The 16,913-nt window shown below is 35.4% G+C and overlaps 1 protein-coding gene across 10 annotated transcripts in view; it reads left to right on the top strand.

Annotated features, from left to right (window-relative positions):
- The window catches only part of RNASEH2B (ribonuclease H2 subunit B), an 86,979-nt gene that overhangs the window by 38,249 nt on the left and 31,817 nt on the right, over positions 1 to 16,913 (top strand). For 9 of the 10 annotated variants that reach the window (XM_036011347.1, XM_036011355.1, XM_036011350.1 and 6 more), the window contains exons 2-5: positions 1,074 to 1,145; positions 3,137 to 3,244; positions 5,721 to 5,797; positions 10,576 to 10,690. In XM_036011347.1, coding sequence (XP_035867240.1) covers positions 1,074 to 1,145; positions 3,137 to 3,244; positions 5,721 to 5,797; positions 10,576 to 10,690 — 372 coding nt within the window. Of the gene's footprint in view, positions 1 to 1,070; positions 1,146 to 3,122; positions 3,245 to 5,720; positions 5,798 to 10,575; positions 10,691 to 16,913 lie in introns of those variants that run through there. The other variant, XM_036011349.1, reaches the window with a different exon arrangement.

Raw genomic sequence — 16,913 nt, 5'->3', positions numbered from 1 at the left:
GGTGCGGTTGTTAATAATTGTGAGTTTGCTGTCCTTTTACTATACATGTTCTTTTTTTAATCTTCTTTTCTTAGATAAGTCCCTTTAACATTTCATAAAATAAGGGTTGGTGATGATGAACTCCTTGAACTTAACCTTATCTGAGAAGCACTTTATCTTCCCTTCCATTCTAAATGAAAGCTTTGCTGGATAGAGTAACCTGGGATATAGGTCCTTGTATTTCATGACTTGGAATACTTCTTTCCAGCCCCTTCTTGCCTGTAAGATCTCTTTTGAGAAATCAGCTGACAGTCTGATGGGAACTCCTTTGTAGGTTACTGTCACGTTATCTCTTGCTGCTTCTAGGATTCTCTCCTTCATTTTTACCTTGGCTAATGTAATTATGATGTGCCTTGGTGTGTTTCTTCTTGGGTCCAACTTCTTTGGGACTCTCTGAGCTTCCTGGATTTCCTGGAAGTCTATTTCCTTTGCCAGAATAAGGAAGTTCTCCTTTATTATTTGTTCAAATACGTTTTCAATCTGTTGCTCTACCTCTTCCCCTTCTGGTACCCCTATAATTTGTATGTTGGAATGTTTAAAGATGTCCTGGAGGTTCCTAAGCTTCTCCTCGTTTTTTTGAATTCTTATTTCTTCATTCTTTTCCCGTTTGGTTGTTTCTTTCTTCCTTCTGGTCCACTCTACTGTTTTGAGTTCCAGTTTCCTTCCCATCACTGTTGGTTCCCTGTGTGTTTTCCTTCATTTCTATTCCTCAGGTCTATCTGAGCATGGGTCCTGTGTACTGGACCTTGCTTTTCACTGGCCTTTCAGAGTGGGAGCTGGACCCATGCCACACAGAATGGTCTCCTATAAGAGTTCTGTTCCTCATTACTTCTCACAGAAATAAATTAAAATAACCTAGAACCCCACTGTACTTTACAGAGAAACTGGTAATTTGCTCTAAGCAATTACACAGCTCCTAAGCAATAGAATTGAGTTAAAATTTTAGAAATACAAATCATAAATAAAAGAAAGAAGATCAGGATAAATTAGAACAACAAATGTCTTACTTTTACAAATTCATCATTTCTTTTCAGAATATTTGAAAGATACTTCAAAGAAGATGAAAACTGGGCTTATGTTTGTAAAATTAGTTAACCCATGTTCAGGTAAGCTCTTTTTCGACTCCTCTTCTTCACTTTAGATAATAGTAACTTGAACGTTTTTGTAACACTGTGGCTAATTTGCCTTTGTATGTTTATTCTAACTGAGTAGCTTCTAAAATGGGGACAGATTCATAGATGGAGAGCAGGATGACAGCTGGTGGTGGGAGGAAGGCTAGGGGGTGAAGGGATTGAGCGAAAAGGAGAAATGATTCATGGACATGGATAAGAGTATGGTGATTGCTGGAGGAGGGGGTATAAAGGGACTAAAAAGTAATATAAAAATACAATAAAGATTAAATAAAAATAAATAAATATAAAATGCTATTAAAAGTTGAGAAAAGTAAGCTAATAACATTACTAGTCATCTCAAGTGATTCACTCGACTTAAACATTTTTGTATTTATTCCTGTAATTTTAATCCATAGACTGGTTCATTCATCAGAAATGATGGCTAAACGAAATAGCATGTTTGATTTCTCTCTGAAAACATTAATTTTCTTTGGCTTACTTAAGCCAATTTTTCTTAGAGTAGTTAGTCTCTTATAAAGTAATATAAACGATCATGGGTGTGGGGCAGGGAAAGAAGGCTTTTACATGGCACACCAAGATTATGAGCAGTTTCATTTTTAGTTGACCAGAAGGTATGTTTTTCCTTGTCAAGAGATGAATTTTTTGTATTAAAAACATTGTATATTAAAGGTATATTTTATCAGAAGTAATTTTATTTTAACTTTATATATTCAGTGTATTTTCTGTTTTGTCTTTTAATTTTTAGGCAAAATAATTAAAATATACTATAATTATGTAGTAATATTAATGACATTTATTTCAATATGACATTGTTCTTTAAGGACTTACTTTATAAGATGTTAAAAGCTTATTGTTAATTTTTTAAGGTTTTGAATAGATACTTAGAAAATTAGAGCATTCTTCTGGTAACTATAATGCTAGATAGTAAAAGCAAGGGGAAGCCAGTAGGTAGTGCCTTCTTGTTGTTATTGTTGGAAAAACATAAAATAGAAGCAACAAAAGAAAAAGTTTTAATTTTCTCTAGTTTTCTTTTTGTCAAAATAAAATTGAATATAATTTGTCCACTATATTATTTGGAGCTCTTACTAATACATAAGACTAAGTTGAGGTGAGAGTTATACCTTCAAGACAAGTTTCAGGTAGCAGCAAAGGTTATAAAGCATTTAACAAAAGTAAAAAAAAAGTACAGAAATTTCAGGCTTCTTGAAAATTTCTTTTTTATCTAAATGTCCATAGGCAACAGAGGTTTGAACAAATGTTTTTGTATTTGCTACATTAACTATGGAAAAAATAAAGACTAACATTTGCTGAGCATTTACTCTGTGCCAAATACTATTTTAAGAACTTTGCATGTATTCTCTTTTTAATCCTTATAAACACCCTGTGAAGTAGGGTCACTGTTGCTCCCATTTTACAGATATGAAAACAGGTACAGACAGGTTTATATAACTTCCCCAATGGCACAAGCCCAGCATGTGATAAAGATAGATTCAAAGTCCTTTATTTCTCTATGTTTAGAAAAAACATTTTATGCATTAGAGGGTCCTTTCATTTTTCACTCAGATCTGGCCTTCAGGGTCTACACTCTCTGCTTCTATCTTGGTCCTTGTGTATGGGTAGCCACACACTAATGAGGAGTCTGGGATCACCATGCCAGCTCAGTTCATCTGGCTGAACCATTAGGTTTGGATACTTTAAGAATGGGTTTTCCCTCTTGGTCTAATGGAGGATTCAGTAAGAGGCTTAGAAACAGTTAAGATAAATAATTTGCCTTTTATTATTTATAGAACTGGAAAACAAGCATCTGAATATAATAGCTATAATCTTTCCTTGGAGTCAGTTTGTATAGAATATAAATCTGTGTGTGTATGTTTGTTTTAGGAACATTCCTCAGAACTATTGGATAGTCTTTTGGGTTTTTGCATGTGAAAACTTACAAATAAAAAACAGATTTGTCTTAACAGGGGAAGGAGCCCTTTACTTGTTCAGTATGTGTCTACAGCAGCTGTTTGAAATAAAACTTTTCAAAGAAAAACACCATTCATGGTTTATAAATCAATCAGTTCAGTCAGGTAAGTAACTAGTGTACACATTTCCATTAACTGAACAACATACTCTAGCACTAGCTTTTCGATCCCTCACAGGCGTACCAGTCTCTTTTCCTGGTTTAGAGTCTGGTCACTGTTTTTTTTTTCTTCCTTGGAATCATTGCAGAGTTCAATCAAGGAGAAAGGAAAGATAATTTGAGCAAGTTTATATCAATACCTATGTATCTTAAATGGTAAGAAATTTTTAACTAATGACTTTAAACACTTAACATTCTTTTCAGAAGGCAGATGATCTTTTTACCACATGGAGTGCACATTGTCTTGACTAGAAACTCTTTGCTCTTCTGTTAGCCATGTTTGAGGATTTTCAAGTTTTTAACATCTTATTTCCTTGAGAATAGATACTGATGTAGTTTCTAAAATAGAATAGAATATGACAAAGATTTTTTAATGCTTTGTTTTATAAATTAATGCTGCCACCCTCTCCCAGACTCACACATACACCCCAACACCGAAGTTCTATTTCTTTTAACATTCCTTTAATTTGGAGTAGTGTTGGCTCAGAAGGAAAAAGGATACCACATGTTTTTTTCTGATGGATCTGAGAATGAGGGTATTGGGAGTGAGGGTAGGGTGTCACGGCATAGTTGAGGCACTCTGCATTCCCTCTGACTATTCTCTTTCCAGAGAGTGCTGTTTTTCTTTTGACTGTGTATATGGCTACTTCGTCCTAAGGTATGAAGATCACTTTGCCTTTCTTCTAAGACATTCCAGAAGAAGGGTTTTATGCTAGTGATAAATTTTATATACATATGTGTATGAGAAGAATTAAAGTAGTGTTTAGTTGCTAAAGTTCAGTGGTAGTCTAGGTATACTTTAGCATTCCCTTGCTACCATGCTTATTCATTTGGCAGTACATAAGAGTTCCAGCTTTTAATGTAACATATATACTTGTAGCTGAAAAGCATGATAATATCCAGATGGAGCTGGAAAATATTGACAATTTCTCTTGGAATGGACTGTGCTTACCTGCTTTTTTTTTTTTTTTTTTTTTTAATTTAAGTAGAGCAGTTTTAGGTTCATAGCAAAGGTACCTGCTGTTTTCATTATTGTTTTTTTGTAAAATTTAAAATTAAAGAACTGTTTTTAAGAATGACCACCAGGATGCTGTTTTCAAACCTAGAAACCTATCCCTAATTTCTGAATGTAATAGATGCCTTATATAAAACAAACTTAGAGAACCCGACAGTTGTTTTTATAAACTTCTCTTCTACTTTAAGAAAACAAGTAATCCTGGTGTGTGTAGCTCAGTTGGTTGGAGCATTGTCCCACAACTGAAAGGTTGCAGGTTTGATTACTGGTCAGGGCACATACATAGAGTGTGGGTTCTATCCCCGGACCAGGCATGTACTAAAGGCAACTGATCCAGGCCTCTCTTTCTCACATCGATGTTTCTCTCTTCCTTCCTCTCTCCTTTCCTCTCTTTCTAAAAGCAATGAAAAAAAATGTCCTTCGATGAGGATGAAAAAAATGTAATGTCATAATATGAAATTCCTTAGTTTTTTTTCTTACTGTGAAATGTATTCATGTATATAATTTAGGGTTAGAATTTCTTGGATGTATAAGTAGGTTGGTCTGTTAGAGAATAAAAGTAAATAAATATATTTCCTGAAACAAAAATAATAAATATGGAGATAAATTAATTGTGTATTATTTCATTTGATGAATTTCCTCTTATGATTCATTTTTGTAGAAGAGGAAGTCTGAAAGAGGATACTGGGAGGGAAGTATGATAGAGGAAAGAAAAGCAGGGAGTAGTTGGGCTAATTTGTTTGATTTGCCTTTTTCCTTTTAGCCTGGAGAGCACAATTAATCTTACTGCAGAATTTCCAGTTTCTTATGTTCAGTTATTAGAATCTTACCCTCTCGCCTTTTTCTTTGGGGTAGGAGGATGGGGTTGGGTCTGGGGTGAGTAACAACTTTCTGAACTTTGAGTCATTAGTAAGTCAGATCTCTGAACCCACAGACCATAGAAGGAACTATGTACGGAGAAAATGCTATTGCTTTCCAATAAATTTGTCCTCAGAAGCACAGGAAATTGCATTTTACTGTAGCTTTATAGATAGGCTTATATAGGTTTCCTGTATTTGCATGGTTAATATTCTGTCCATATTTCCCCCAGTCCTTACCTTTGTGGAGCACTGGGGAAGACCTCTGTTAAAAATTATTTCGAAAGAGAAAGGAAAAGTTAAAGATCAATTTCAGTGTCTTGAGTCTTATCTACACACAGGGATTTGAAGCTCTTTGGAATAAAATCTTACGGACCACATTCTACCTTTTGAGAGAATCACATAGAATCATGGGCCTGTGTAAGGAGAACTTCTGTATTTGAAAATTCACATACAGTTCCCAATGAATTGTTTCTACATTGGGATTAAGATGAAATGACTAAGTTGTCTTTTCAGACATTAATTCCCTTTGTTCTCTTTTTAATCTATAGGAGGTCTTCTCTACTTTGCCACACCCATAGACCCTCTATTTCTGCTCCTCCACTACCTTATAAAGGCTGACAAAGAGGTGAGTTTCCACCCTGGCTGGTGTGGCTCAGTTGGTTGGAGCATTGTCCCCATTCACCAGAAAGTTAACAGGTTCAGTTTCCAGCAGGGAATATACTTAGGTTGCAGGCTCTATTTTCAGCTGGGGTGCATATGGGAGGCAACTAATAAATGTTTCTCTCTCACATTGATGCTTTCCTCTATCTCAAATCAATAAACATATTTTTAAAAATGTTTTTAAAAAGGGTCAGTTTCCTAGTTTGGGATTATAATAATGAAGAACCAGGATATGTTGTTTTTTTTGCTAGATCTCCTCTCTTGTCTTTCAATGATCCAGATATAGATTCCCACAATTCAAATTTAAATTGGTTGGTATAGAACATGTGTGTCAGATGTCCTGATATAGATTAGTGAGACCTGAGAACAACACCTGAATCTTGTACTGTCTTGACTTGTGATGTCTGAAAATTACTTAACCCTCTATGCTGTCTATGTGCCTTACTTGTTTGACACAGCCTTGCAATGAAAAATTTTATCAGTAAGTACTCATTTGTTTTGAAATATAATACAAATTTTAAGAAATTGATCTCAAACATTTTAAGAGAAGAAAGAAGATAATGTTTTTCTTATTTGAGAGACTGTAAAATAAGTAAACTGGGGGCACATCTAGTAAAAAGCTCATTAATGAGGAAGCTCAAGTTGAGACTTAATGAACTCCAGCTAGATAAAATTTTCCTTTGTAAGATAAAGACAGATTTTATTAATAGTAATAATTTCAGCCAGAGGTTCTGAAAATTTTGGTCTCAGGATACCTTTACACTCCAAAAATTATTAAGGACCCCAAAGAGCTTTTTGTTCCTATGGGCTTTATCTATCAATATTTACCACATTAGAAATTAAAACTGAGAAATTTAGAAAATAATTTTACTAATTTATTTTAAAATAAAAATGACAAGCACAGTACATACTAACATAAATAACACATTTTCAGTGAAACAATAAAATTCAGTGATGAATGTGGCATTGTTTTACATCTTTTCAGGTCTCTTTGATTGATGTGTGGCTTAATAGTGACAACTGGCTTCTCATATCTGCTTCTGCATTCAGTCTGTTTCCATATATTGTTTTGGTGGAAATACATGAAGAATATGCAGCCTTACACAGATACATAGTCAGAAAAGGGAGGAATAGTATCAGACAATTGTGGATATGATTCTTTGACAGTATTCCAAAAATCAGCAAGGCATAGTTTCTTAAAATTCAGTTGCAGTGTGGACTATGAAGCCCTGTTAATGAACTCTCCATGCTCTGCTACATTAAACTCTATTGTTCTGTCTCATAAATGAGAGTGGATCTTTTACCCATGTACACCTTTGGAAAGTGTTGTTTCACTAAATTATGCTGATTTTCTAAATGTTGACACATCTCATTACATACATACACACACTGACCTTTGCTGATATCTGTAATCAGAAAACTCTTTAAGTATTCAGAAGCTGTCATAATGGCATATATAAATTTTCTACAATTTTAAGTTTTGCTTGAAAGTTAAAATTTTATTATTGGCTACAAGTACTGTCAGTCTTTCCCTCAAAGGTTCACTTCATTTATGTTCTGCCACATATCCACATCTGAATCACTGAAGTTCACAGTGGTGTTTTTTTGGGTTTTTTTTTTTTTTTTTAGGTAAAAATGGCATCTATTAAAACAGTAGCTAGTTCAGCTTATAACTCAACATAAATGTTTTCCTTGAGAGAATCCTGCACCTTTACAGGGGGCAGAAGCACTTTAGCAACACTACTTTTATCACATAGAGTATTTAAAAGACTCATTCGAGAGTCAAGATGTAAATAAAAATAATTGCTGCTAATTTTGGTCAAGCATATTCATAAATGAAATGGTGACAAAGACCCCAGCTCATGGGGCCCATGACATTGTGGGTGAGGTGTGAGACAAAAATCACACAGGCTACCGAGTCCTGTGGAGGAAAAGGGATGGCACGGCCACTCTCTCAAGAAGAGAGCACCTTGACCCTTGCCTTGACAAGCTTTTATTGCTTTTCTGGGCACATTACATGATGGTCCTCATTTACTATGCAGAGGTTTGCTTTAGGTAGTTACCTTCTACAGAAAACAAAGGAGAGGATGCCACTAATCACATCACAGAAGAAGGATATTTGCAAATGCAAAGGGAAGAGTGGTTGAACTGGTTACACTCATCCTTGGAAGGTTTAGCGTGGATTTTAGGAAGTTACTTTAAAGATATGCAGTAAACATTTGCTGCCTTAATTCAGGGTGAGGGAGTTTTAGCAAGGAGCAAGTCTCTACAATGCAGGCCTGAATCCCCACAGGGGAACGTATCTGTGGGCGTGCATCCTGTGCATCTCCAAGTGGGAGCTGGGCCCACGCCACACAGAATTATCTCCTATAAAATGGGCCAGTTTTTTTAACTGTGCATGGTGGTGAAGAATTCAGTGACTACCAGGACAGTTTGTTGCACCATCCTTATCAGTGGATGCTGATGAGCCAGTTGTTCTACCGACCTTTGCTTTGGAATTGTTAGTACAAATGTCAACATGGTAGAAACACAAATAACATCTTAGCATTATTATGAAAATAGATTTGAGCCTGTGGGCCCTACCAAGGGTATTGAGGACCCCCGGGGATTTACAAACCACAGTTTAAAAACCTTTGGACAAATTTAAGGAATAAGTGTTATTTAAACTGCTTGGAAGAATCTGTTATTTTGCACTCTAATATTTACATAATTAAATGCTAGCTTGTGTCATTTTATTTACTCCTTACACCAAATTGCCAAAACTTCTATTTTGTGGGAATATTAATTGAGTTTGCTATAAATCCTGAAAGTAATAAAAGTGACTTAAAACTTTTAAGTCACGCTTTCTCCTGATGCAGCTTAGCTTCTTTTTTTTTTCTTCCTTTTCTATAGTCTCTGTCCTTTTGTATGGATTAGTGAAGTTTTATTCCTTAGTTTAATCATGTTTCCCATTATCTATAAGCTACCTTGGTAGACAATATAATTAGAGCATACCAGCAATGAGGCTAGTAACCCATAGGTCTCTAATGAATATAATTGGTTCTAGTCACCACCAGGAAGGGCTGGCAGTATTCAGCCGCAAGGTTGGAAACTTCAGTTGGCTCCCATTTGTTTTCCAGCATACATTAACAGAGAGAAAGCCACCAACTAGCACTGATGAACATTTAAAGCCTCCACTGCCCTATTTTGGAAGTGTTTCCCTATTTTGCATTAAGACAATAACTGGTGAATTAACCCTCAGTCTGTCTGACTTTCTGGGAATCTCTGGGGATGCTATAGCTCATTCATGTTGACAGATACAGAATGAAGCAGAAATCAAGATGGTAGTTTTCTTTCATTGTAAACCATCTTTCTCTTCTCAGATATTAAAAATGCCCTTCAAAGTAACCAATGAGATGTTTATATATTTCCTTTCCTACATTTTAGACATTATCTTTTTCTATTTAGTTAGAAAGTATATTCATGCATAGCTTTTAAATGTTGATGTAGTCTTTTTAAGTAGAAGTTTATTTAATTATACATTGTAACATAAGAAAAAATAATTTTCTTTTATAGCTATCCCAACTGTTATTAACTAGATTCGAAAAAGCTGCTTATTACATTTCCTTTTAATGTGTATATGGTGAAGAAAACAAGAATGAAATATGAATTATGAAATTATATTACTATGATTGTGTTGTAGTCCATTTTATATATATTTATATATGTAGAATATTGTTTTAAAGTAGTTAAATATTTAAAATTTGGTGGATCATGGTAGAATATACATTAAGGTAGAAATCTAAAATAATAAGACTTTGGAAATCTGTGAATTAGTTTTACTGTGTGAAGGAAAAAGGGAACATTTTCATTGAGGCATTTCTTGCCACTTGTTAACCTAACAGTGTGGCAAGCTGTCACACATGCTACTGAATGAATGATAATATTTCACCCTTAAAACAAAGAAAGCTGTATTTGCAGAAAGAAAACTGATCAGATACAAGTTTTCTGTCTTCAAATGGAACTGTCACTAACAGGAAAGTATAGTAAGCTAGAAGTGGGACATGGGCAAAACCATACACTTTTGCAAATTCAGTTATTTCCGCACCACTAGTAAAGTTAAGAAAAAATAAACCTAACTGAGAAAAGGAATGTTCTGAATTTCTGTGTTCTGTACTTCTGGCTCCTTGGCCATGAGGCATGTACATTTATTTATCTCAGCATGATTTAATGTATCTGCAGCTTCATTGTCCTTATCCCTGTATCTTTTATTTTATTATAGTTTAAATTTGGAAGCATTGTTATCTTCAACAGGAATAGATTAATTTTTGGAATTTTTTTCTTGTGGTGTTTGAACCCTGGGAGATTGACGAGAGGAGAGGAGATGTACACAGTGGGCTTGATTAGGCTTATCCCTGGGTAATGGTCAGGACTCCTCTGACCTCAGCTGGTTCTTTTTCAAATTAAATGGGATGGATCAGCCCCAGGCATTCTCAGCCATCTTTGAAAGTTTCTGTAACTTGCAGTGCTTTCCCAGAATTTTACTGCCATTTTTCATCCCATATCTGTAATCCTGAGGTTGGAATCCTTTCAAGCGAGCTGAGAGTCACTTCTGGAGCTTATCCCAGTTTAGGGTGGAACAGGTGGCTTTGAACTTAATTAGAAAGTGCAGCTATGGGGTAATGTATCTTTTTTTTTATTTTTAAATATGTCGGTTTGTTGACTGGTATGCTTGCTTTCTGACTGACTGAAGTGTTTTTTCAGGGAAAGTTTCAGCCTCTAGATCAAGTTGTGGTGGATGACATGTTTCCGAATTGCATCTTGTTGCTGAAACTTCCTGAACTTGAGAAGTTACTTCAACATGTGACAGAGGAAAAAGGTAGTATACAGTATTTGAAATGAGGCTGATGGCTACTGGAAAGGCGGAGCATCTGTCTGGGAATGCAGCTGCTTCAAGGCCACTAAATGTCATGCTTATTCTACATGGGTCATAGGGGAAACTGTCATTCAGATTTTGTTTCCACTTGTCAATTCTAGCCCTCTGTTGCTTTGAGATGCTCAGTTTTTGACATTACAAGCAGTGAAATGTGGCGGTCTATCTCCTACAGGGCCAGGGTTCACAAGGCTTTAGTTTCACTTCTTCTTTGAATTAATCCATTACTTTAACTGCTTTCTGCCTTAGATTTCTCATTTGTAAGATTACATAAAACCTATACCTTTATTGTTTCAAGAAGCACTTACTGAATGTTTACTAAGAAGCATATTTTGAGCACTGGTACTAGGCTTTAGCAATGCTTATATAAATAAGCCATTATCCTTTCTCTCACTTAACTTTGAGTCTGATAGAAGCAAATGACAAGTCAGGCAAACAAACAATAGGGACTAATAGAAATGAACTCAGGGTTTTCTGGGGATGCACAGGACAGGTTTATAACCTGGCTTAGGTTGAGTGGAAGTGTGAGTCAGTCAGTATTGTTTTGCTCTGAGTCCAGTTCTGAAGCAGATATCACAGTAGCAGCATCACAGAGGCATGGGTGTATGGAAAAGTTTGTTACATTTAAGAAATTCCAAGTTGTTCACCATGGCCTGAATATAGGATACCTGGGATGGATTTAGGTATGTAAGGAAGAAACAGGGCAAGAATCCTGGGCAAGGGTTCAAATGGTGAAGGGCTTTATATTTGTCTGGACTTCACTTAGATTTGAGCAAAGATAAGCAGAAAAGTTGATGGTGTAAGAGTATGTTGGAGAAACTGAGGCCAGATTCCCAGAGGCTGTTGCAGTGGTCTGAGCGGGAGATGATGGTAGCCTGGCCTTAGGAGATGGAACTAGAAAGTAGTAGCAATTTAGAGGTAGAACTAATCTCATTTAGTGATTGGATGGTAATGAAGGAGAAGGAGGAGTCAAGGATGACTCCTGGGTTTGTGCCTTGAGCAATAGGATATGTAGTGGTAGCAACCTGGAGACAGGAAACATGGGTGGGAGGAGCAGGCTGGAGTAATAACAAAGAGATGGAGTTTAGATACTCATTTGAATTTTGAGAGAAGGAAGTGAGACAGTGTGTGTGATTGTATTTTGATCAGTTAGAAGCTCTAAACAAACTTAGCATCAGTGTCTAAAATCATCCAAGTAGTTTCAAGGTTAAAATGGAAACAGTGCTGGAACCAAAACAATAGGCTGATAAGTTGTGTTTATTCAGAGTTACACACACAGTTTGGCCAACTAGGACAATTCTGGGACCAAGCAAGTGGCGATTCTAAGAATTGTAAGCTTACAGTGGGAAAGGGGAGAACCTCATTGATTGCATTTTACATTTGAGGGGTCTACTGCATTTACACTTGGCCAGACTTACTACTCCATTTTGTATCTGAGGGGTGTGTGGTACCAAGGTTTTATCAAAGCAGTCCATTAAAGACATTCCCTGATGCTGAGTTTGGCAGGAGTAAGTAATTGTTTTTCTGGTGACAAATGAGTGAGTACTTCATAACCATTTCTGAAAGCTTAAAGTAATGAAGAATAATTATAATTCATTTTAATTATATTGTTAACACATTTGAAAGTGCAATTAACTCTTATTTTCAAAATTCTTACATTAACTATATAAGAACAATTAAACACAAACCCAGGGACCCAGATTCAGAAAGGGTGTTGATGCATTGGCAGTTCTTAGCTTACAGCAACTGTTTCAAAGCAAGAGCTTTCCCCTCTCTCGTTTCTTCTACACACCAAATCCCTGACCTCTTATTGAATTGTCTGAATTCCTGTCCTAATCTTTTGGACTTCTCAACATTGCCTAGCTTCTGAAGTTCTATACTAGAATACATACACTATACTTACCTTGTTTGGCTCTATATAACTAGTTGTACATTTCAAAATCCTGTGCGTTTCCTTTGGAGCTTCATGCTGTCCTTGTATATAGAAATGACATAAAGGAAAATATTGTACATATTTGAGTTTTGGTTCAAGGGGTGAAGTGAATAATGTGGAATTGCTTGTGTGTATTTTGATAAAGAGGCTGATTTGAGAATGAGGTGTACAAGATATGTCTTTCTTGCTTTGATACTGTGTTTAAATTTTCCATTATTTTAAGATTTACAGACAGTAGTTCATTAGGGGAAGAATTTAATTATGAAGAAAACTGCCAAAACTCCTAGAGAATTGCATACATATTTTACTATGTGAAATTTAATATAAATTACTTTGGCTTTGCCATTCAATCATTGAAAAAGAAAGATGTTTTCTTTAGCAGTGCAGGAGCTTTTTATTTTGATGAAGTCCCAACCTAATCAAAAAAACAAACGAGCAAGCAAAATATAACCAGAGACATTAAAATTAAGAATAAACTGACAGCAACCAGATGGGAGGTGGGAGGGGATAATGGAAGGACAAGGGGGAAGGGTTGTCAGGAGCATTTATAAAAGACACATGGACAAAGCCAAAGGGGGTTAGGGTCAAGGGTGGGAGGTAGGGATGGCTGGGGTGGGGGGAAGTAATGGGGGTGAAATGGAGACAACTGTACTTGAATGACAATAAAAGAAAATAAAAGAAAAAAATTTGAAGCCTAGAGTTTTTAGAAACTTGGCATATAGAAAAATTGATAATGTATCTACTTTAAAATGAAAGTACATAAGCAGATAAAGCAATGTTTAAACTAAAAATATAAAGGTACAGAAAAACTGAAGAAAACCCTACAAATATTATTTGTACCACCAACTTCAATAATAAAAAATTAATAATTTGTCATATTTGCTTCATATCTTTTGGGAAAAGAATTTCTTTAAGGACAATCTGGCAATCTGATCTCAGGATCTAGTGGTCTGCCAGGAAAATGAATAGTGTATGTGCTATATGGTTTTGAACAAATCAAGCTTTTTAGCATCCTTGTCAGATAAAGAGTTTGAAGGGTTGAGAGTATGCCCTATATTCTGTTACACATTATAATTAGTATTCTACAAAGTTCTTCTAACCCAAAATAAAACTTTCATTCTCTTAGCTTCATGGTGTGGAAATTTTTGAATGGCCAACATTTGAACATTATTTAAGTGTTGCAGTTAATAGTATCTAGTATTTACTACACAGAGATGCTTCAGGAATTAAATGAAATAATACAAGTAAATGGATGCCTAGAGAATGCTGGGCATATAGTAAATGCTCAATAAATCTAAGTATTGTTAAGACTTCCAAATTAGACATTTTTAATTCTTTGCTGATGTTTAAGTACTAGGTACACAGTGGTGACCAATACACATTTCTTTGATGGTCCATTTATTAATATATATTTAAGTGCTTTAAATAGAGTGAGGATAATCAGATAATAAAAATATCTTCCATATTTTAAGAAATTATTCTATACCAGCTGTATACCTACTACTTTACATATATTGTTGAATCCTGGCAGTTGAATCCTTTTTATTGTTATTATAACCTGCATTTTTACAAATGAGGAAACAGACTCAAAGAGTATAAGTAAGTTAACATCAAAGAACTTAAAGTGGTTGAATCATATTTGAACTCTGTCTGGCAGCAGTTCTTTCCCTTCCTTCTTAAAACTGTGTAACACATGTTGTCACATGTAAAAATAGAAACTTTTTAAAAATCCTTCCCTGGCTTTGTGTCTCTATAATTGGAAAATTTCACAGGTTCAATTTCCATTCAGGGCATATACCTAGGTTGTGGGTTCTGTCTCTGGTCAAAGCATGTGCGAGAGAGGCAACTGATCAGTGTTTCTCACATCGATGTTTCTCTCTGTCCCCCTTCCTTCCCCTCTCTCTAAAACCAATAAGCATGTCCTTGGGTGAGCATTAAAAAAAATGAATCTTGTATTACCTCTTATTAATTTCCCTTTGTGAGGCAGAAAGAGAGGGGTAGGAAAGGAGACAGAGAGAACTTCGACAGCTTAAGGAAAAGGCAATTTTTCTCATCCTGGAGTGAGTTTTTCTGTTTTCAAGGCAGTGTATTAACCTGTTTTAGTGATTGCATTGGGTGCTGGCTGCTTATTTAATTTGGTATTATTGTCCATTTATAATTTAGTGTTTGGTTCCACTCTTTGTATTTTATTGCTAGGATTTTTAAATAAGAAACCAAGAAGATGGCTAAAGAGTGGTCAGGTAATATCAACGACAGGGAACAAAGGTAAAGAAGAAAGCTGCTATTGTTTTAACTTCCATGCGCTCCACAGGAACTATGCAGATAGAGCAAAACCTCATATATACTCTCTAATTCCCCAGTCAGATATTTAGATATTAGACTCCAGGTGTCGTCTGAAAAGTCTGTGACATTAAAAATATGGTTAAGCCTGCTAGGTTTATGAAAACCTTCCCCTCTTGCCTTCTCCCTGCCAAATAAACACAGCCATGGTTGTTTGTATCCTGAATGATGATGGTGGTGACCTTAGTTAGCAACTGCTGGCTTTAGTAGTGAAGGAAATAATGTATGTGTCTTTGATAGCTGTGGGACTCAGCACATTTCTTGCCAAAGAAGATCATTCAGTAGAGAGATGACAGAAGTAGGGACTAATAAAGGGTTATGAACTTTACCTTGAGTGTAACACTCTGTTTCATATTGCAAGCAAAAACTGCATTGTGCTGTCCAGTGTGATTAACAGGAAGAGCCAGGAAAACTTTCCTGATTGAAATGCCCTTAATATATTTGCCAAGTTTCTATTCCCAGGAGACAAGGAAAAAAAAAAAAAAAGATCATAGGAGTTTCTCAGTTGTGGAAAATATTGAGAAATTAGATCTGAAAATGTGCTCTAGGCTGTTTGTTCAACAGTCCATCAGGGAAATACAAGTTTGTGAACAGATTATTCACTTATTGAACGTAGTATTTAATTGTGGATTCACTTTTATTCCATCTCTGTTTTGTAAACCCAGTCTTTCCAGATATTTGAAACAAGTTTTATTGTCACCATACACATTGGAGAAAGAAAACTTTCCAACATGTGTGCATATTATCTAACTCACTAACTCACAAATATTAAATTTAGGACATGGATGAACATGTTTTAGTATTTTTCATAATTATGGGTAATTTGTAGCCTTTGTGAGTATTTTAAATCTCTTTGCTTATAAAAATTTGTAGATTTTAAAGTAAAGCAGTAGTTTATGCACTTGGTTCCTATGTAGCATTATGGGATATTCAAGCTTGATATTTCTTAATGATCATCTTGTCCAGAAAATGTTTCATTTACAATACATTTTACTTTAAAAACTTACTAGAAAAAAATACTCCAGGCCCAGCTGGTTTCATTGTGAATTTTACCATACTTTGAGGAAAAATAGTGCTCACAAAAAAATAAGATACTTAAACTCTTTCAGAAATTAGACGAAGCAGGAATATTTTCCAACTATTTAATTTTATGAAGGCAGAATTACCCCATACCAAAATTAAAATTATTACAGAGAAAATTAGGCCAATATTCCTTATGATAATAGACAGAAAAAAATAACAAAATATTAACAAATAAAATATGTAAAAAGGATAATAGCATTATAACCATGCTCAGGCAATGCTGCATCCCTCCCTCCCTCCACTGCTGGGAAACTTGCTGTCATTAAAGCCTAAACATCTACATTCTGCTCTGGTGAGAGATGGAGACAAATGCTGGCAGGCATTGGCCTCTGAGACCAGGAGCTCTTTACCTGCTAAATGAGATTCCCTACCCCAGAGTATGCAGAGTCATGGTCTATGTGGGAAACATGGGACGGGGTCAGAGTTCTACCTGGTACCAGGTACCTGGGAGTAAGCATCAGCAATGTCTGCTTGTATTGTGTCTGTTTTATGTATTTATATCTACATCTAAATGTCTATAATTTTGTTTGAATACAAAAAAATGGGGTTTATCACAGTAAGGAAAAATTGGTTAAACATTAGAAAAATCAGTATAACTCACCATATTTACTCACTGTAAAAGAAAAAGTGTATGATTGTCTCAGTAGATGCAGGGGGGAAAAGACATTTGACAAAATTCAGTCATAATATCAATTCTTAGCAACTTAGAAATAGAAGGGAGCTTCCTCAGTCTGGAAGAGTCATCTATGAAGCTAACATCATATTTCATTGTAAAAGACAACACACTTTTCCTCTAAGACTGGGTACAAGGTA

The sequence above is a fragment of the Phyllostomus discolor genome, chromosome 11 (assembly GCF_004126475.2).
Source record: "Phyllostomus discolor isolate MPI-MPIP mPhyDis1 chromosome 11, mPhyDis1.pri.v3, whole genome shotgun sequence".
NCBI classification, from domain to species: domain Eukaryota; kingdom Metazoa; phylum Chordata; class Mammalia; order Chiroptera; family Phyllostomidae; genus Phyllostomus; species Phyllostomus discolor.
This window is presented reverse-complemented; position numbering and strand designations above follow the sequence as displayed.